The sequence below is a fragment of the Festucalex cinctus genome, chromosome 15, assembly GCF_051991245.1.
Source record: "Festucalex cinctus isolate MCC-2025b chromosome 15, RoL_Fcin_1.0, whole genome shotgun sequence".
Classification (NCBI taxonomy): Eukaryota; Metazoa; Chordata; class Actinopteri; order Syngnathiformes; family Syngnathidae; genus Festucalex; species Festucalex cinctus.
In genome coordinates this window covers 10,274,943-10,297,330 of record NC_135425.1, presented here as the reverse complement: position 1 = coordinate 10,297,330, position 22,388 = coordinate 10,274,943, and the positions used below count along the sequence as shown (strand labels likewise).

Below are 22,388 nucleotides of genomic sequence, written 5' to 3'. Positions count from 1 at the left end.
TGAAACTACAGTAAATTAAATGTTGTTTAATTGTAGTGTATAATGTTAATCTATAGTGACACCTAACTATGGGCTACACTTGTCATGTGTTATGACTCGTATATTAACACATTAATTGCCAGACCAGCAAAGAAATGCATCATTTGACGTCTTTTTCCGTCAATGGCAGTGAATGAGTTAAGCAAAACGGTTAAAAAAAAAGACAGTTGTACCTTAATGTCAATTTTAAATCAATATTTTTTGTTTTAAAGTAATCGCCCCTTGCAATTGGTGCTCACAGAACAATATATTCACCGCATAACATCAGCATTCATTTTGCATCGTAGCATATAGCCTCTTTAACCCGAGGTGGTTGATAAGTGCCTCAACCATTATGATGCCAGAAAGTATTGACATGATTTGTCAACAGTGGCATGATGCTGCCGCATTATCATCATTTATACAACATTGCCAAACAGGAGTGATTTCTAGCCTTTGCATTTACATATATCTTCATCTCAGGCACAGAAGCTTTTCACTATTTAATCTATTGTCTTAATGTTTAATTTTAGAACATTATCATATAATATTGGGAGCAGTAATGATATAGCTGCTGCAGACAAAAAAAAAAGCCACTTGTGGGATGCATGTAAGTTTGTTTTCTGGCTAATATTGAGATGGCCTTTATACCAACTTTCTTTATATAGAGATTAAGTTTCTGCCTTCGGATTTCCCACAATTGAGCCATAATCCAGCATAATGCTGACGAAATAGAAAAGTTAATTAAAAAAAAAAAAAAAAAAAAAAAAAGATTCTGATCAGTGAGCTCAATTTTAATGGAAATGTGATGCCATTTTCCTCAGTCCAGAATGAACTGTTTTGATGATTGTAAGTTTTTCATACTTTCCTTGGGAATTAAAATTAGCATAATAAACATGAGATATTTTAAAACAGTGGTTCTTAACCTGGCTTCAATCGAACTCTGTGTTTGGTGAGTCAGTCTCAGGGGCTCAGCGGAGGTCAAGACATGCACTCGACTCGTGATTGATAATGACACGCCCTGCTTGGCCATCATTGGCTGCAGGTGATCACAAGACTGCGTGGCTTGGCCTATCTGTGCTGCTGGAAATTTAGCGCGCTCAGTAGTTGACTTGTCACTGTCCTGATGGTATGTCGTGTAATTTCTTTATTGTCGGGCTGATATCTGTCATATGAATTGACATGTATAACAGAACATATGGTGTTCCACAGGGTGCAATTCTGTGCCTCGAACACTTCCTTTTAGGGCTGTCACAAACAAATCTTTTTGTAATCTATTAACCTATCAATTATTCCATTGAATAATTGAGTAATCCTGTTGGTTTGCCGTCATGCGCTTCACATTTCCATTTTTAAGTTTCCCAGCTCTGCTTTGCAGTAATGCATAAAACCCCAATTTCCCCCATTTTCAGTCAAAGAGACCACAAAGCCTAGGAAGCATCTTACTTTTACTGTTGTTTTGCTGATGACATTTTCGTCTGTCAGCAATGTCGGGGTCTGAGGTCCCTACACACGATAAGTGGTATAGATTATGTCTGTAGTTGTGGTGAAAACATAAATGTAATACACAAGAGATGTTTTTAAAAAGCCTCTTAAATCTTACTTCCTTTCACCCTGCACTGAGCTCCTGGAAACCTTTTAGGTTGCACTTTAGCTTTTGTGTGTAACCACCAAGATTTTCAGTAAAATGAAGTTGCATTGGTTTCTTGTTGACTAGACTTGACATCATTTGAATGACAATACCTGCAGGCTAGTCAGATCTCCATACGAAGTGCTTTTTGTTGTTGATCTCGTAGTGGGTGTTTACATACACCATACAACAGTTTACATAGTAAATTCTCTTGTCACTTCTTGGCTGCACATGCGCACACGCACAAAACAATAGTTTTGTGTAGTCTACACAAGAAGACACACAGGTTTGTTTCCCAGCACAGTCCTCAGGCACAACCCGGCAATGTTGGTGTAATTAGAATTCAACCAGCAAAGCCCCTCTGTCGTAGGCATGTTTAATTCAGGGTGTGTGCGCATGTGTACACGCTCGTGCATGCGTTTGTGTGTGCGTCCTGCTGTTTGTGTGCTGAAGTGAGAAGATGAAGAGACGAAAAACAGGACATTAACAAATGTGGATTTTGGGGAGTTTTATTTAAAAAAAGAAAAAAAAAAGGTTTTTTTTCATCTAATTCAACACATACATATGCTGTATCAATCACTTAATTGATCATTTGAATTTTAAATTGTGCTGATCACCTCTCAACATTTATGACAACAAACACTTCTGATATCTATCTGGTCAATTGCAAGTCAATTGCAAATGCAAATCTGCCCAAATGAGCACATGAGAATTATGAAATCAGATTTCTGTGTTTAGTTTCATGTGAAGCGTTGATGTTCTGAAACATTGTTGTCATGATGATTGACCCTATTCTGCTGTTTATCTTCCTCCTGAGGGTCTGCCTCCTCGTCCACTCTCCCATTTCCCCCTTGTCATATAACCATGGCGCCTGTCGCCACGACAACACTGGCTGTGGCCATTCTATCCTGTCATTAGCTTTCCTGGATAAAGGCGTGCACTCTCTCTGTCTGACTCACAGCCACCATTACGTCAGCGTTGACGTTGCAGTGAAAGAATAAGCTGTCATGAGTGGGCAATTTAACGTGATTGTCATAGAACTAAAATGTCAAGAAGATGATTGAATTGGTTGTTGTATTCATTATCGTGTGTTTGGTGTTCATTGTCTCTGTGGGGAATTACGGTAATTTTTGGAGTATGACTGTACGTGAACACGACTTTTAATGTAAACTATGTATTTACAAGAGAGGTGGCATGGCTCAGTGGTAGAGCGGTTGTCTATGAACTCAGCGCCTGCGGGTTCGATCCCCAGCTCTTGTGACCATATCGAGGTATCCTTAAGCAAGATACTGAACCCGTTGCTCCTCATCAGTAGCGCTTTAAATGCTTTGTACATGAAAAGCAGTACACAAGTGAAAAGCAGAAGCTAAAGTAAATTAGAGTAAGCTAAAGTGACTATCAACTGTATATTTTCGGAATTTTTCTTTTTCTGTACTTTTTCTATTGTACAGTAGATAGCCAAACTTTTGGTTGAAGGCTCTATAGTCATCATTATCCCATTAGTTTGAGAGTAAATACACAATCATCATTCCTATCCACCATTATATAAACCAGTTGATCCAATCCAGATAAACACTCACAAGCATCTCCACGGAGAATACTACAAGAGCATCGACTCACACTATCTTGTAGGGGTGTGAATTGCCTAGTACCTGACGATTCGATTCGTATCACGATTCACAGGTCACGATTCGATTCGATACCGATTAATCCCGATACGAATTTCTAAGTCGATTGTTGCGATTTTTTTTCATTCAAATTTAGAAAATACTAATCAGTAAGCTTGTAGAGTGTAAGATTTATATGAAAATGTATTATTTATTTATCTGAAATTTCAGTCTTATAGAGGTTGTAATCTGTTTCATGTTTGAACAGCATTAAAATAAAATATTAAGGCTTAATGTTCCGTTCATATAACATTCTTCCATGCTCAAGGTGTGAATCCTAACCCGAAGTCAGACGTTTTGTTGAATATTTTTCCATTAAAAATGGATTCACACACACACACACAAAAAAGAAAAGGCAATGATGATAAGACGTTGAATCGGTAAGACTACCGAATGAACAATTCTGAGCTCTTTAAAAAAAAAATAATAATAAAAAAAATAAAAATAAAATAAAAAATAAAAAAATCGATTTTTTAAAAATTGAATCGATTCGAGAATCGCGCGATGTAGTATCGCGATATATCGCCGAATCGATTTTTTTTAACACCCCTACTATCTTGAGACTTGATAGGGTAAACACAGATGTTCACTGACTCCGTCGAATGTCAGATCTGCAAACATCAGACATCTACACGCCCCAGAGAGTTTCCACACTTCTAAAATCAGTGTTGTAATGCCGAATAGCGGGATGGCTTAGAGCAGTAGATTGAACCCCAGGGGTTCGGTGAGTCAGTCTCAGGCTTTCGGCGGAGGTCAAGATACACACCTGACTCAAATGTACTGCGATGATATGCCCAGAATTGATGAATGTTATGTCTAAATCTGCCTTGAAAATTAATGTAAAATGGTGATTAGGACTTAAACACTACAGGATCAAAGTTTGAGGTCTTCCCTAATTCGAGTTCAGGTTTGACAATAATACTACAGAAAATGTGCATTTTACACAGGATTTTCCAAAACGGTTTCAGTTTTACCGAAATACTTTGACTGGATTCCTTTGGATGTTTGAGGACTAGTTTGGATGGAGTTGTACATGTTTGGAATGGAGGAGACCAGAAAGGGTGCATTTGAACCTTTTTTAGTTTTTTTGTTGTTTTTTTTTTTACTAACTCTTGGTTAAAATGACAAAGACATTGCCTGTACAGGTCAAAATGAACTGCTTTTCTGCATTTAGATTTCAAGTACCCAGATGGCGACGTGCATCGCCCAGCTTTTTCTACAATGGCTGCTGGGCCCACTGGCGGGCGCTCGTTCAGGGGTTGGAACCACTGGCTTGGAAAACAGCATATTTGTTCTAAACTCGTAGTCATGTTTACTAAGAAATATGCCAATCCCTTTAAAGCACATTTACGTAGCAAATACATACTACTACTGCTTGTAGACATTATTAGCGGGTATGAAACACAAAAGCGCATGTCTCGTTGAAAGTACGTTAGCTTAGCGCCCGATTAGCATCACAAATTCACGTGGACTCCATGGCGAATTGCCGGTCACGGTAAAATAAACACCGTGGATTGTTCATCTTGGCCAAACAATACGAGACCGCGACCTCTTGTAACCAAACAGCCGCCACACGACGAAGCTCACTCCCTCTTTACCGAAGACGCGACAGAATTGGCTGCAGCTCTTGCAGCCTCACACGCTCCGACAATTGTTTTTTTATGCAGCAGTGAACGACGCGTGTACGTCCAAATTGACACGAAGACGTATAATGTTACCCATTACGTCGTCACCTCAATTTCGTGATATTATCGTAGAAGGTATGATATGGAACATCCTACTGAACACCTTTCTACATGTAAGGCAAATAAATAGTTTAGGATTTAACAAAATTTTGGGGTGGTCGAGACCCTGTAACCCACAATCTGAATCCCAGCCTTACATTCAGAACAAAAAACTGCCGCAATCTGTCCTAAGATGACCATTTTTTCAAGCAGTTACTTGGGATTCATTCATATATGTTCACAATTTGGACCTTCACACAGAGCAGAAAGTGGCGGAAATAATTTTTGCCTGTAAAAAATTTCTCTATTCACCACAGTGTTATGAAGAAAAAAAAGTTGGGGTCATACCTATATTCCGAAATAATTTGTTTACAGGCATGATCACTTTGATGCACCAATATGAGTTAATGATAAAGGGAAAGAAGATCAGTTTCATTCTCTTCAGGCATAACCACGTTCCTCTCGATTCATATAATCCAGAGATATTGCAGCACGTTGTGTATGAGCACATGCATGCTTTACTATTGTTCACCTCAGGCACTAATGCAGCTGCAGTTAAACTCCTCAGCTGGTCTAATATTATCTAGCAGGCAGGAGATTAAGCTCTAATCACATTGATGGGCCCATCTCTTCTAAGCTGCCATACACCTTAATGTGCCTCCAATAGCAAGACATTACAGTTTCGATTGAATGCACCGGGTGACTTCTTTTATTTATTTTTTATTTTTTTATTTTTTTTTACACATAGAGACATTCTACCGCTTCAGTCATTTTGAGTCAGATTCTGAACACAGTACACACCCAGTCAGACGGAAATCATATAAATACAATACAATAGCCGGTTGTCAGCTAGAGCTGCTTTAGTGTTACAGATTCTAACTCTGCAGTTCAACCCGATTAGCAAGGAATCCGAGCCAGTGTGTGTGTTTCATTGTGTGTATGCGCGCGCACGTATTCATTCGGAAACACCTTTCACTCATTTAGGACATGTAACACTGGTTGGCCTGGAAATAAAAATCCCTGCAAAGCTCTCGTCTTGCCAATTGATAAGACAGACTTAAGAAAGAACTCATTTGATTTGAGCTCTCTCATTTTTTTTTTTTTAATTACTGACCTTATTCTGCTCATAAAAGCAATGCCAGCAACAAAAATAAGATCTCAAACATTATTTTTTAATCTATAGAACTCGACCTCATTATGGTCTGAGGGAAACAAGAGCCGAGGGAGAGTGGCAGCGGACACCCTGGACTGGTCGCCAGTTAGTTGCAGGGAACATAAAGACAAAAAAAAACTATTCACACTTAACACACCTTTGGACAATTTATAGTATAACCCAAAAAGAAAATAAGATGCTAAAGATACTAACCACGGAGAAGGTGAACGTTTGCGAAGGTTGCAAATGTTGATTTCTCTTCAGGGTTTGTTCAAGGTCATAAATGTTTGCCAACAGTTTGAATGGTTATTGTTGCACACATGTTCAATGCTGACTTGTTACAAATTTCCGCGCGCATGTTAATTCCTCGTCAGGGTTCGTTCAAGGTTACAAACGCTCACTGATAGTTTTGTTTTTTCTTTTCATTGTGAATTTTTGACAGTTCATTTTGCATGTTGCTGAAGGATATGCAAATTGATTAATAGAATGACTTGAGCTTGTATCCCACTATAGTCGGCAAACGTTTGCGTGTGTTTGTGACGGACACGCATGTTGATGTCTCGTTAGGGATTATTGAAACAGTTCTGAAACAGTTTCAATGGTTTTTCTTGTCACAAGGAAACTTTGACACATTCACGGATGCAAAAACATCTGAAAGAAACAATGAATGAATCCTGGCGAGAAATCAACATGCACAACCTTCGCAAACACTTTCCTATTGTACATGTTCAATTAATCCATTTCCATGTCCTCCTGCAACGCACAAAATGAACTGCGCAGCAATTTAGCGTATTTTGGCAGACCAAATCCTTCTTTAGTCCAAAGATCAGCAGCATCCACATCTGTTTGCCAATTCAGTCACGTCCATTTTGGCTTTTACAGTAAGTTTAAAATCAACTGAAAATTTGCCTGGTGAACCTACGCAGATGTTTTTGGCAGTGCTGATTCTTATTGCTTTGAACGAGTCAGCTTTCTTTACTTAATTACAGATGTTTTGGGGGGGGGGGGTTTCTTTGATGTTATGCTTGCCATAAATCCCCTTGTCAAGACTGGTCCATAAATTACAAAATGCAGTGTAACACAAGTTAAGCAAGACTGTATCTTTGATGTCTCATGTGACATGCAAAGTGGCAGTTAAAACTCCTGCCTTGTGCAATTTTAGAGCCATTTTCTTCTCTTAAGGTTTTGGTGAAATTTAATTTGCAAGGCTTACTGTACTATTTACTACTCTAGGATCTTTTTTATGTCAGCGATTGTTCTTTTGTATGAATTAAACTGAATGAGGCATTTTGTGCCATTCTTGAACTCACTTCAAAAAGGGAAGACGCTGAACTGGCGCATTAGCTTCCCCTTCCACTCATGCTCATTCTGAGGCAGCCATTCTAAATATGAAACAAAAGCATCACAATGAAAGAGTTGTTAGTCTGCCCATGTCCCAGATCATTGACTGAGCACACTGTGCTGAATGAGGAGTCCTTCAGAGTTGGGCCCCGCTTGATTTGCCGTCCCACAGCCTGGAGACAGGAAAACTCACTTCTGCCTCCCCGGCAGATTTTGTTCCACAAACACCCAACAACAATCGGCAATATTACATCACTATTTACTTCCCCAGTGTGGTCTCGCAGGTGCAATATAACATCTGAGAAATGACGCCGTCTCTTGTGAGAGAAGCACTAACAGAGCAGATAAAAGGAAATGTGAAAGAGGAAGTGGTCTCAAACAGTGAGCTTGATTTATTCATAGATTGGTTTTGAGAGTAGTTAGGTTGAGAGTCCCTTATTAAGACAGGATGCCAGTGTGTTAGCCGATGACGCGAGAAAAGACTTACCCTATTTTTCGGATTATAAGTCGCAGTTTTTTTCATAGTTTGGCCGGGGGTGCGACTTATCCTCTGGTGCGACTTATGTGTGAAATTATTAACACAATTATAAATCATTTCACATGTTATTTTCACACTAAACCGCAAGAGGGCGCTCTAGGTCTGTGTTGATAATTTCAACATTGCTGGTAGAAGAGGAAGCGGTGCATCGTCTACCTCCCGAGTTGGGGGGGTTGTTTAAAAGTGACACAGAGGATGAAGATTTTATTGGATTTAGTGATTTGGAGTGAAACTGATAGTTTGTTAAACTTGTTAGCATGTTCTTTATGCTAGAGTTATATGAATAACTTGTAGAGATGGGAATTTAATTCACCCACGGAACGTTGGGACGAAGGGAGAGTTCTGGGTGGGAAGGTTTTGTTATGTGGAAAAGGGGAGTTAGCCTGTTAGCTTCCAGCTGAGTGGGGAGTTGCTGTTAAGACCTCAGAAGCTGATGTCAATAAAACGCCAGCCTTTGGCTCCGTGCTTCAACACTCCGCCGTCACTGCTCGCTACAAACTCTTAATATGTGACGTCGTTACTGACATTACCAGGCATGTCAGTCATGTAACGTTAGTATACCGTACACTTATTCAGCCTGTTGTTTTCTATTGTATTTTTATTTTAAATTGCCTTTCAAAATGACATGTATGTTTTTGGTGTTGGATTTTATCAAAAAAAATTCCCCCCAAAATGCGACTTATATATGTTTTTCCCTTCTTAATTATGCATTTTTTGGCTGGTGCGCCTTATAATCCGGAGCGACGTATAATCCGAAAAATACTGTCAGAATCAAGACACCAACTATCAGTATGCAATGGCTCAGTATTAATAATGAGCGAGATTTCAAATGTAGCGTTTTACTTAGCTTTGAATTCACATTTCAGTTGTAATCAACATTGTTTCAGGAACAACACTTTTGTCATTGGATGTCTATGGACAATTCCGAGCTTACGTCACAAGTGAGAGTGGCGGTCTCACTCAGTAAATACAATTAAGCGGTCCGCTCATTGAAAAACATTGGACTTTGTATCAATGTAATTTAATTTGTGAGGATTATTTTGATGTCAAAATGTGATGAAATGTTGTTTGACTTCTAAAACAATCTGCCTGCAGGGGCATAAGTACGATATGAAGAAACAAAAATTGGACATAATTGGTCTAACATCCCCACAGGTGAAAAGGTGGTCAAGTGATGATCACAGTCACAGTAGCTCATAATATTAGACTTCTATGATACCTAGCCCGCAGTGAATAGATTAGATTACTGGTCGGTGAAAGTTTATCGTCATTATGCATAATATACCCTCAGAGAAATACTTCAACAGATTTAAATAACACGGTTACGTTAACCGGTCCCACATAACTAGTTCATTTAAATGGATTAAGGTTGGGTGACCAAAATTTCGCTAATGTTCTTAACTTAATACGACATTATACAGTTGTGTTGAATTTACACAATGCTGTTGTGTTGAATTTATTCAACATTATCATTGGGGCTGGGAAAAAGTCGACCAAGTCGACTAGGTCGACTTTAAAAACAGGTCGACTGGAAAAATTTAAGTCGATGCTCCGCCCGGAACCATGTTTGCGCCGTCCATGTTTCACACGGACCTTTTATGCTGCCGCGCAGAGTGTGTTGCAAACCTCAGTGAGAAGAAGGTGGACAGAGTAATATTTATTTATTTATTTATTTATTTATTTATTTATTAAATGACTTCTGTTTGGTTGGTCTGATTGGTTGTTTGAATTTGTAGGTGTGTTGCACAGCCGCCATTAGCCTAACCACGCATACAGTTCTTTTACTGCAAGTGTACATGTACACTCATACAGTATTTACAATATTTATTAGTTATGATTATGTCCTCATTGGTTGCACTATTTTAAAATTGAGGAAAAGCGAATGGATAAGAGGACAGCGGTACAGGCTCTTCTAAACATTTGGGAGAGGAAGAGAGCACGACTTTGAATCGGAGTCACCAAGCCACCATGCACGTTATTACTGCCAAGCTTGGTTGGTGAGGTGAACAACTAAAATGCTCACAGGACCCTCAAAAAGTCTGTAAAAGGTGCAAAGATACACCAGGATTATAAAACACTCATGGATCAGTACAGCGGCATGACTGCCGAGTGAATGGTACGGCCAAATCGATGCCACGGTTCATGGATACCAGAGCAATAACATGGATTCAGCGCGTCACGGATAGACAAAGGTAAACACGGCAATAATGTTACAGAAATACTTGTAATATTGTCATTTAGTTCGAATCCTCGTGTAGCGCTTGGCAGCAGCATAGTTGTGTGACTGTAACTTTCTATTAGTCAGCAGTTACTTATTTTGCTGTGACCGTCAAATCTCCTACGAGCATTATTTTGCCGTGAACACTCGGAACGACAAATTCTCTGTTATGAATTTGAAGTCCTAAGATTGTGATCATTTTTACAGTTATATCACCCAGCCCCATTTGCCAACTTCATAGTGTCCTGCTTAAGAGTTAAACCTGTATTATTACTGTATTTTGCAATCAAATATATTTTTTGAGCAAGGGCTAAAAAGAGAGTTTTTTTTCGGTTTTATTTTTTAGTTTTGTTAATTTATAACAAATGAATCCTTAATTCAGAGTTAGTTATGTTTTATTTGACTTAAATCCTCTATATTGCAGGGTAACTGTCTGCCTTTTGCCAGAAATAAACAACGGTTATTTCTTTACAATTATCTGTCATTATTTTTTTTTTTTTTTTTTTTTTAGGTTTTAGAGAAAAATACATATTTTTTCTATTGCTGACCTGATACTTATGCTAAATGACATGTGCTCGAACTTGTGTGAGTGTGCTCATGTAGCTTGAAACCCCTGAAAGCATTCGTGTTGGCTTACTCGGGTGCAAACGGCAGTTTCACTCTTGTTTGCAGACCACTTAAACGATTCCAATCAGCCGTGTTCTACAGCGCACGCCATTGCATGTTCGACCCTATAGACAACAGCCTGTCCCTCCTTCTGCATATATTCCAGCGCAGCCAGACGCACGGGTCTGAACAAAGTACACATCGGTTACCCCGTTTGAAAAGCGCCGCAAATGAAAACGCCCGACTACTGTGAGCAAAGGGCTGTGCCATGCGATAAGAGTGTCTAATCACAGCGCTGTAAGGAAATAATAAACTGTTGTTCTTCTTGTTGGCTGGAATGAAAGCAGGAGATTAAATGCATGTTGGCGTTCCAATCAAATATGGGCTTTGAATGAGAAGACATCTGACACCTTTCAGTCCTGATATAGCAGCCAGATTATCAATCAATAAATTATTGTTTCAATTCCATTTTCTTTTCACCAATTGGATTATGAGTTGGTGGGTTTAAATCTTGTCACAGATTTTTCTCCCCTGGTTTCGCCGAATGCTTTTTTTTTTTTTTTTTAAACCCACATTCTAAAAACATGCATTTTATGTTAAGATTTAATTAGTGTTCATATCGGTGCGAAGGGGAGTTTGTTTGTTTTTTGGCTATGCAGGCTGTGCCCTGCAATTGACAGGAGGACAAGGACAATGAGGACACGCGCTACAAAATGGATGGATTGATTGATTATGCAACAACAAAACTGCTACTTTCATAACATAATATTAAGTATTGACCTGAGATTAAAGGACATGCAGAGTAAAAAGGCAAAGAGAGATGTTTGAAAATTGACAGAATAACATGCCTAAGGATCTAAGAGAACACTAAAAGATCTGAATGCTTAATTTGACACACAAGGAAAATTAGTATTTCAAAATATAATGAAGAGCCTTACCAATTAATCAGCCAAATACTTACCATCCATCCATTTTCTTAGCCTCCCCTCCTCACAGGGGGCACGGGGGTGCTGGAGCCTATCCCAGCCGGCTTCGGGCAGTAGGCGGGGTACACCCTGAACTGGTTGCAAGGTTATTTTAATTAACTAAAACTAACGAAAAAACTAAAATTCAAAAAACAATTGGTTAACGAAATAAAATTAAAAAAATGTTTTATAAAAAACAAAAACCAACTGAAACTATATTTTATGTTTACAAAACTAAGTAAAACTAACTAACTTTGCTTTAGTCTTTGGTAATTAATTTAATGCATGAGCCTTTGGGGATTATTTTAAATGTGATTAAATAGATTTATTTTTATATTAATCGGAATAAAGACGTATGAAGGTGTGCCACACAAGTGACGTCATCAAGAATCAGCCAGTAGAAAAGCACCTTCAGATGATGTCGCTCCCATGGTGTTTGTTAAATATTGCGTACAAGTAATACACATTTTTTAAAACTAATACTGAAACTAAAACTAAGCATTTATTAAATAACTAAAACAAATAAAAAACTAACAGAACCACCTTGAAAACTATTTTTAAAACTAGTTTTTAAAAACAAAACTCCAAACGAAATAAAAACTAATTCAAATGAAAAATTCCAAAATTATAATAACCCTGCCTGGTTGCCAGCCAATCCAGGGCACACACAGACGAACACGCACTCACACTCACAATCACACCTTGGGACAATTTTAGAGCGTCCAATCAGCCTGCCAAGCTTGTCTTTGGAATGTGGGAGGAAACCGGAGTACCCGGAAAAAACCCACACAAGCATGGGGAGAACATGCAAACTCCACCCAGGAAGGCCGAAGCCCGGACTCGATCTCGCATGCTCTGCGCTGGGAGGCAAACGAGCTAACCAGTCATCCACCGTGCCGCCCCAAATAGCTAGAATGATTGATATTATTATGCCTTTTCAAAATAATAATAATTGGCTGGAATTTTGCCCTTTAAACATTGATATAATCTTACTTTCTAGTAGTGTTTCTTTACAGTTATGTGTAGGAAGTAAAGGACATGCATTTTTGACAGAATGTTATTCTGTAGGAATTATGTCCTTCTCATTCACTTAAACAGTATGAACGTTAAAACAATATGTATGTAAAGGATAAATTATATATTGAGATATATAGGACTTTCTTTCAAATTATCTGTCAATTGTTTTTTGGCGGGATGAGGCAGATTTTATGTATCAAAAGTACAGCACAAGTGGCATCGGTACTTGGTATCTGTAACTACTCGAGTCATCAAACTTGTATCGGTCTGAAAAAACAAAAAACTGGTAGTTCTTTTTTCCTGAAACTGTCTCTGTAAATCATACATTTCAAATGCATCTTGACATGTTTTGGCGTCTCTAATTTTTATTTTGAAGTATTTTTAAATAGTTTTATTTTATAGCCAAAACCTAAAATTAAATTCATCAGTTCATGCTTTTTTTTTTTTCCCCCATGTTTTTGTTCTTGAAAATTCCTCTGTTGTGAATTAAACAATACAAATATAATACAATTTTCTGCATATCAAAGTTTTGTTATTGTAAGTGTTAAGGGACTAAAAAAGTAATTTTATTAATTGTATATATTTTTTAAATAATCAGTTTAATCAGTTATTGGATTTTTTTTTTCTCTGCAAATATCAGAATCAGCCTAAAAAATCCTTATGGGTTGGGCCCTGTTTTAAAAAATGTGCTTGCACTGCAACTTATATTAAGTAAATGTCACCTAATTGTGGAGGTAGTCACAGGATTTTGCAGTACTATAGTTGTCCTTATGTCCATTTATTTCAGTTTTGCAAATGTTTTTTTTTGTTTTTTCACTTCAATTTGTAGGCCCCAAAATACTGTACCAGGGTTTCATTTTTTACCTGTGCTACCAACAAACAACTACTACATTCGTTATTATCACACTCACTATCCTGAAACCTTTCTTGCTAAACTTCAAGAACTTGAAAGCGGATCCAATATTCTTCTTCAACTTTGTCTCTTCTAGCTCAAGATATCCTTCAATGAGTCAAGCCTCCACAGCACATATGAGTACCCATCAGAAAACAACGCGTGGGACAGCGGCGAGGAGGCGGACGAGGACAAACAAGAGGAAAAGGTCCCCGAGGAACTGCCCAGCATGGTGGGACGCATCCACATCCCTCGGCCCACTTTCGCAAGCTCGCCCACGCATCCCAACAACAGCAACGGTGAGATTTTGTTGAGGAACAAATGCAGCAATGGGAAAGTTATTGGATTGTAAAACGGTGCTGGTTTGCTGGACTTTGTCCTTTTACACTTTAAGGGCTTAGACTGGCTGCAAATCCAAAATAAAAAATAAAAATAAAAAGTCTTGAATTGTACACCACTTACCTGTTGAGGGGACCTGGAGCCTGCCACAGCTTACTTGATTGTTGATCAGTTAATCACAAGGCACATTGAGAGGTGACCATTTTCACGGTCACTGAGTGGCAACTAGTGTTAATTTTAGCCACCATTTTTAATTAAATTTTGTCTTTGTTTTAGTCCAGTTACGCTTGTTAGTTTTTATCAGTTAGTCAACCTCATTACGTTTTTATTTAGTCCATTTTTAGTACACTATTAATCTAGCATTTTAGTCTTTATTTTAGTCCAAGAAATAATTTTATTCATCTAGTCAATGTTTTAGTCAGGAGAATAATTAAACCCCTGTTTTTTGTTTTTGTTTTTTTTTTGTTTATGTCAGCAGATTATGTTGAACATTTCGAATCTAAAACTATTTCACATAAAATTTTCTCATCTTTTTGATTAAAAAACATTTCACACACAATGACAGTATGTCAACAGGTGGCTACTATTAGCCTAATTAGCTAGCAATAGCTAGCAGTCGGATTAACATTGTTAGAACGTTATAACCGTTGGATTAATGTTACGTTAACTATATAATTTACTTTTTTTTTCTTTTTCTTCTTTTACTTTTCACCATGAATCCACCTCCTGTCTGTTCCATGTTGTTGTGTATTTTGTACTTGCTAGCTTCAGATATGAAAGATTAGCAGAGACAAGATTTTACAAAAGCATATCATTTCCGTCCTGTTTTTGTTCATGAACTAAAATGTCGATAAAGTTTCGTCCAGTTTTTATTAAGTGAAGTACATTTTTGTCTCCTCTTCATTAGTTGACGAAAATGCATGCTGATTTAGTCCCAGTTATTGTTTATTAATGAAGGTTTTAGTCCGCTGAAATATGTGTGTTGATGAAATTATTTTTGTTGACGAAATTAACACGAGTTAATGCCTGGGTGACTAATTTCCAAAATAAAAGCACTAATAAATTCATTTAAAATGCAACACATTGAAACAAACTTTGTATGGAATTCATAATTAACTTATTCATCGCCGTTGGCAGGCAGCTACTGACCGTATTATACACGAGTATAGAGAAAAAAAATGTTTTTTGAGGGTGATCCCCCCCAATTAAGTTGTGTAATATTTAATTTCCTTTAAGAGACTACCAGTTTGATTCAAATGGCATTTTAGTATAAGCTTTCCAATAATGGATTGATGGATGGATGTAATTTGAAAACGCTTAATAGAAAGACTGTAAGTGGGAGGATGAGGACCCCTAATGGACTCTATCTGAACTACAAGGGCTGAATGGCATATGAGCCAGTTCACCTATTTGCAACTCAGCACAAAAAAAGTCATCTGATCATTATTGATGTATATTCTATCTATCTTCTTATGTGCAGACCTCTCTAACTACATTCCCAAGCACTCGGTGGACTTCAGCGCCTGGCAGGAATACAAACAAGAGGACAGTGTTAACAAGGAGGAGGTCACTTCCCAGCAGACGCAGATAACAGAGGAGGTCATGGTGAGAGGATAAAAAAAAATTTTCTTTTTTTTTTTCTTTTCTTTTTTTTTCCCAACGCTCAGTTTGTGTTCCATCCCCAAAGAGCAATGACGTCAAAATGGAAACTGTAACATTGGTTTGCTCACGTCGTTGCAGGAGTTTGAATGCTACCTGTTTTCATTTGGCAAGATAGTTTAACGTGTTGTGATTTGTTTGTCGCATCCATTACAGAACAGTCCATTCAACAAGTAAACTATTATTGTCAGAGGTGGAAGAACATGCTGTCAAACATTTATATGTATACTATATATTAAGTTACTTATTTATGTATTTTTGGCCATCCATTACAAATCAAAATGCGATTGAAGTCTTCATATTAAATTTACAAATATTTTGCAGTCACATGTTATTAACCATTTAGGAATAACAGTTATTTTTTGTAGCATTTTTTTTTTTGTAGCAAATGAGTTAAAGTACCAGTAGTTACATGAAAATGACTCGTAGATCAAAAATATAAAATAATAAGAGGTGCAAAGTAGTCCATTTTGTGCTTGCACTCAGAAAAAGGTTGCTTTTTACTAAGACTTGATGTATTATATGAGTGAGTGTGTTGAACAAGGTTCTGGATATGTGTGCATACTAGGGGTGTCAGCGATTAGAATTTTTAATCATAATTACTAATTAATCGCATGGCTTCAATAGTTAACTCACGATTAATCAAAAAAATTACATCTAAATACACAATAAAATATTTTTTTCTAAGTTTTTATACTCTTGTTAACATAACAGTGTGGGAAATGTTAAACTAACAGAAATATGGCTGCATATTTTAGTCATTGATACAGTAATTTCATAATAATTCATAAAATTTAGTTAATGTTGTAAACGAGTGTGGTATTGATTTGTGTTGGTCACTTTTCTGCCACTAGATGGCATTATTGCATTTGTAAGACGGTGACTGCTCAGTGCATTTTTCTTTGTCATGGAGAAACTTATTAAATTCTGCACATTTTTAGAATTGCAAAATACAACTTGACCACAAATATATGCTTTATTATTACATTTATTACTGCTAAATTTGGACGCGGACATGTCTGCTGCGTTGTGACTGGAATTCCAAGTAATGGGCGGTAATCGTGCGTTTAAAAAAAAATAAAATTAAAAAAAAATAGTGGCGTGAAAGGAACTTTAAATTAACTCAAATTTATTAACACGCTAATTTTGACACCCCTAGTGCATACACATGCATGTTTTTTTTTTTTTTTGTTTTTTTTTGTTTTGTGTGTGTGCCAGTCCAGACATGCATTAACCAAAATCTGACATTAAGTCCTCCACAACAGTAGTTGGCGCTATACTACGACAGTTTGACATAACTGCGAATTATCATCTGCTGAACTCATTCACTCCCAGCCATTTTCACAGAAGCAAACCCGTTCGCTCCCGGCTGTTTCACTGTATTTTGACTGATTTTGCAAGGCCCACAGAATATTGTCTTCTATTGCTAGGAAAAACATGGAACCTACCAAAAGAAAGATTAGAGTCTCATCTTTCATCAGGAAAAAAAAGTACATTTGTATCTGTTTCCGTTTTGCAGCAATTAGCATTGCAATATAGCTAAGTTTAGAATTTTGAGCAATTGAGCTTTTTTTTTCAATCTGGCCCTGGTTGATCTCCTTTGCTCTGCCGCCATCTGCTGGCCTTTTGTGTAATAACTACCATTCATCCGTTCTTTGCAGTTGAGAGGCTCATCAAAGACTTCTGCATGCTCTAGCATAAAAAAAACAAACAAACGTATAAATACGTCTTTGGGACACATAACATTTCAAATAGAACGTATTTATATGTTTTTGGGAGCAAATGAGTTAAGAAAGAAAGTATTTACAATTTTTTTTGTCATGTTGAATGAAATTTTATATATCAAACGTACTAGTAGCATCGGTACTAAGTACTCAATACTTGGTCTGAAAAAAGTGGTATAAAACATCCCACTATAAGATTGTAAGTTGTAACCTGTCATTTTTATTTTATTTTATTTTTTGTCCTCAGCTGACACCAGCAGACAGTTCGTCCCTGTCAGACTATAGTAGCGAGCCCGCGCTCTACTTCTGATCACTAGAGCACTAAAGTAGCACCTCGCCAACGGGACCGACACCTGAGGCCAGCGCTGACTGCCTGCCACACCTGGACCTGGACCTGAACCACTTGTAACTTTGCCGGGCTCAAGCACACGTTCCCTGACGCCTTCAGGGAACACAAGCCACGGTTACTCTCGCCACGGGATCGTCCCAAGTCTACAATCGTAATCGTTTTGGCCGACAAACCTTAAAAGCAGCTGGGCTGTCTTTTCCTGGACAGTTGATCTGTCAAAACGGCCGATCCAATTAAATATCTTGTCAGCATCTGGACAGACCCATCCTCGTTTACACTTGCATCTGGGCGATGTGGACTTCAAGTCCAAACTCCCACGAAGAGCAAAAAAGCTGCCAATGCCGATGTGGAGATGACTCCGCAGTGAAAGTGTTACACAACTCCGTAAACAAATCTCGGACCTTACAGTAATTGTTCCCTCGCTTGCAGTCAAACATACAAAAGAAAATCTGAATGGGTGCCACATAATTTTGTTTTTGTTACATGCATGGTTTCAGTTGGGCTTAGGTTGTTTCTTATGCTTCCAAAAGCCTTTGTTTTTTTTGTTTTTTTTGTGCTGCTTTTTGTATGTTATGGAAAACCGTATTGAAGCTGCTGGACGGTTGGTTGAAACAGCAAGCAAGCTTCGACACCATTCTTCACAATGAGGCCAAGTATAGACAAAATCAACATGCACCCTGGAGGAAGTTGTTGTCAGTCTGTAGCAAAACATTTTTTGATAAAATGCTTGAAAAAGTGACCTTTGCCAAAAAATGTCTGTATTGCTGGTGAGCGACGTGCAGTATATCACCCGGCTGAATGTCTCTGCATCCTCCTCCTTGAGCTACTTGTGTGTTTATTGCTTCTCAATGTTGAAGTTTGCATGTCTTAGACCTGCTTATGTACAATTTTGTATGTTTTCCTGTGTAAAGGTAGAAAGAACCCACGTCGGACCTCATGTGCACTCACATTCCACGGAGACACAAAGCTGGTCCACTTAAAATTAGTGTTGTTCCGATGCCGTTTTTTGGCCCCCGATACCGACACCAATACCCAGCTTTGTAGTATCGGCCGATACCGATACATACCGATACTTAAGGTTTTTTTCCCTCAACATGCTATTGATTCAGAGCATTCAAGAGCCAATAAGATATGTTAGGTCGGCATGCAGTGAACATTAGGGATGTAACGATATCTAAATGTCATGATATGATATTATCACGATATGGAGCTCAAGATACAATAATATCACGATATTGTGTCAAGGTTGCCGATATTTAAAAAAGGCCACAATATTGTAAAAAAAAAAAAAAAAAAAAAAGAGCTCATGCTAAAAACAAAACACAATATTGTGCTTTTGTACGTAACATGATATTATGTTTTATTATTATTATATTATTATCATAATTATGTTATGTTGCAAATGCATGCACACATTGAATTCATATTGCCTTGCTTCACAGGTATATTAGGTTCCCCTTCATCTGACAATTAGTGTAGATTTTAAACATAGAAGGGCCAAAACATACCTAATGAAAATTAAATTGCACTAAAAAACTAGCCACAAGAGGGTGCTAGAACTTCACAAATGGAAATCGACCTGACTTTTTTTCTTTTCTTTTTTTTTTAACATGTGCGTTGCATTTAAATATCGTGACCATGACGACGACGATATTGTGGCAGTTTTAATATCACGATATTGCGCTTATCGTTACATCCCTAGTGAACATGTCACATATCAGTGAATGTCGTGCACGAGCAAAACACAAGATGCTGCATTCAAAATCCTATATTAGCGTTGGAATCAATGGTATCGGCATGTTACTTGTGAGTAGTCACCGATACCACTGTTTTAATGCAGTATCAGTATCGGAACAACACTACTTAAAATAAATGAAGGTGATGTTTTTATCACGTATAAAAGGTGTAAATGAAGATGTTTTTTATTGACAGGAATGCACCACGTTTTCTTTTTTTTTTTTTTCTTTTTTTTTTTTTTTTTAACTCATAATGCCAAGTGATTAAAGTGTTGCTGTAATGGCCTCAGTCCTTCTTTACACTCAACCCTGGCCAGTATTGTTGTACAGTTTCATTGTAACACCAGTTTATCATAATTAACATTTATTTTCTGCTCGTCATCTCCAGATGACCTTTTATGATGCTGTGCTAGTCCAATGACGTAATTGCCGTTCTGCAGTCTTGGATGTGAAATGTGTTTGCACTGTCTTTGTTTTCGCTTGGTTTTGCCAGTGACAGAATACGTGCACTTACAATGAGGGGCTTCTTTTCCCAAGCGGTTTGACAGCTGATTGTATGTCACATACAGTGGCTGACTATAAACAAGAAATCCATTTGACCATTTTTTCCAGACTGGAATGCAGAAATCCTTGTTTTGATACTAAAAAGGAACGAAAAGAGTCGAGAAACTGTAAATGACGAATGCACTGCCGATTTGATGCGATGTCCACTTTTGTACATTTGCCACAGCCTTGACTCTTAACTCTGAAGATCGTTAGCCACAGGTGTGTTTGTCTTCAAATTCATTAGGTCTTATACGGTGGAACTGCTAAAGTCAAATACAATCTGACATTATTTCTTCTAATTTGGAAATCTTCTAAAAAATGGACACATTTTATATACAATTTGTCAAAATATTTCCTAAGCACAACATTCTGATAATGTGAAAAACGAGCTAAGCAGCAAAATCCACCTGTTTTTATCCATCTCATGGGGCGGCCATTTTGCCACTTGCTGTTGACAATGACATCAGTTGCTCAGGGCTCAGCTAACGACCAATCAGAGCTCAGCTTCAGAAAACAGGTGAGCCGTGATTGATCGTTACCTGTGCCCTGCGCGACTGTGATGTCATTGCAAAATGGCCACCCCCTGAGATGGCTAAAAATGGCTGGATTTTGATGCCCAACTCATATTCCACAAACTCAATATTAATCAGAATGTTGTTTAGATTAGTGGGGCTGCATAGAACGCTGGAATGTTTTTATTTAGTTTTTTATTGACTTCCCCATTAAATTCAAAGGCAATGTTTTAACATCCTTGTGAGGAGTAAGTGGTTAAGAAAATGGATGGATGGATGTTTATAATTAATAAAAGAAGTTAATCATTGGAAAAGATTAAATAAAATAAAAGTACACTTGTAAATTCCTGACAGATAATGAAGGGAACATGGTGTTTTACGGTAGCTGGATTAGTAAATTTGTGATAAATTTGCTCATATTTTCTTTTTATTGCTGTTGTTTCGCTTGTGGTGATGGTTTAACTCAACTTTCAAATTTTTGGTTGAACTTCAAATTGTAGACATTTGTGGGATTGGGCTTTGGAGGTTCCACTGTACAATGTGTCCATAAAGTATGGCTATATGGTTAAAAAAAAAAAAATAAAAAAAATGCTTCTTAAAATAATACTTTCAACATGATTTCCATCATTTCAAAGCATAATTTGATGAGGCTTTGTAAAATTCAGGTGAACTCGATGATTACAGATTTAAACAACATGATTGAGAACGCATCAGTTCCACCCATTTTCATAACTGCATTATCAGTTCATGTACTGAAATCAACGACAATGCAGACCTATTACACCGAGCTCAACTGAATTTTGCAAAATGCATCACATTGTGCATTGAAAATGATGGTAATCATGTTGAAATATTTATCAATATTACAGTTTAATAAAATTGTCTTTTTTTTTTCTTCTTTTTTTAACCCTGTAGCCAGACATTACATTACAGTTTACGCACCATGACAGTCTTTTCACATAGTTGAATGTATTTTTAATCTTCTGAGTGAATGGACATCTCCATGGCTATTCAACAGCATTGTCTTTAACAAAAGCAACTATAAACTCTTCACTGAAATATTGTCAAATGTAAGCTGCCCCTCGTAGAGCTTTGCCAAAATGAAATTGTCAAATCCTGTCAAGTGTTCGTATAAAGATGTGTGCTATTATTAGTCCATTAAGCAAAGAGTAGTTTAACACTCCACTTAATTGTCAAAATGTATTGGTAAATCAACATTTTCCAAATGTGAGGACACCTATTATTGTTAGTAAAGTCTTAAAACTAGCCGTTGACCAGCCTGTGCTCGCTTCTGCCTTCAACAAAGACGCATTAAATTCTTTGTGGAATTGTTTGTTGTCTTTGATCCATCTATGACTAAAGGACCAAAGATGTAGACTTTCCAGCAGTCTCGACACTTGTCTTAAAACACCAGCAATAACTTCCAAACTGGCGATTACCAAGAAAAACAAAACCAACTCACAAAGTGTACACAAAACCAGCAATTTTCCGGCTATTCCCCTCCCTCTTGCAAAATGAGCAGTTGCTGGTAAAACACTCCATTTTGTCCACACTTTTTTTTTTAAGTCTGCATTGCCTCCGCTGTGTAAAATTATTGATGATGATATGAGGAAAAAAAAAAATGATGTCATACTTGTACAGATGTACGTTAAATAAATGTAAAACTCTAAATGCTGTGTGGGAATGTTTGAGATCATTTGCAAAGGGTGAAAGTGCAAAGTCGAGGGGTTTGTTTTGGATCAGCATAAATCAGT

General features: G+C 37.5%; 1 protein-coding gene across 1 annotated transcript in view; it reads left to right on the top strand.

Annotated features, from left to right (window-relative positions):
• tprn (taperin) overlaps positions 1-22,305 on the top strand; it is a 31,680-nt gene extending 9,375 nt beyond the window's left edge. The window contains exons 2-4 of the mRNA XM_077497903.1: positions 13,867-14,068; positions 15,589-15,713; positions 17,739-22,305. Coding sequence (XP_077354029.1) covers positions 13,867-14,068; positions 15,589-15,713; positions 17,739-17,801 — 390 coding nt within the window. The 3' untranslated portion in view covers positions 17,802-22,305. The remainder of the gene's footprint in view (positions 1-13,866; positions 14,069-15,588; positions 15,714-17,738) is intronic.
• Positions 22,306-22,388: the final 83 nt, after the last annotated feature.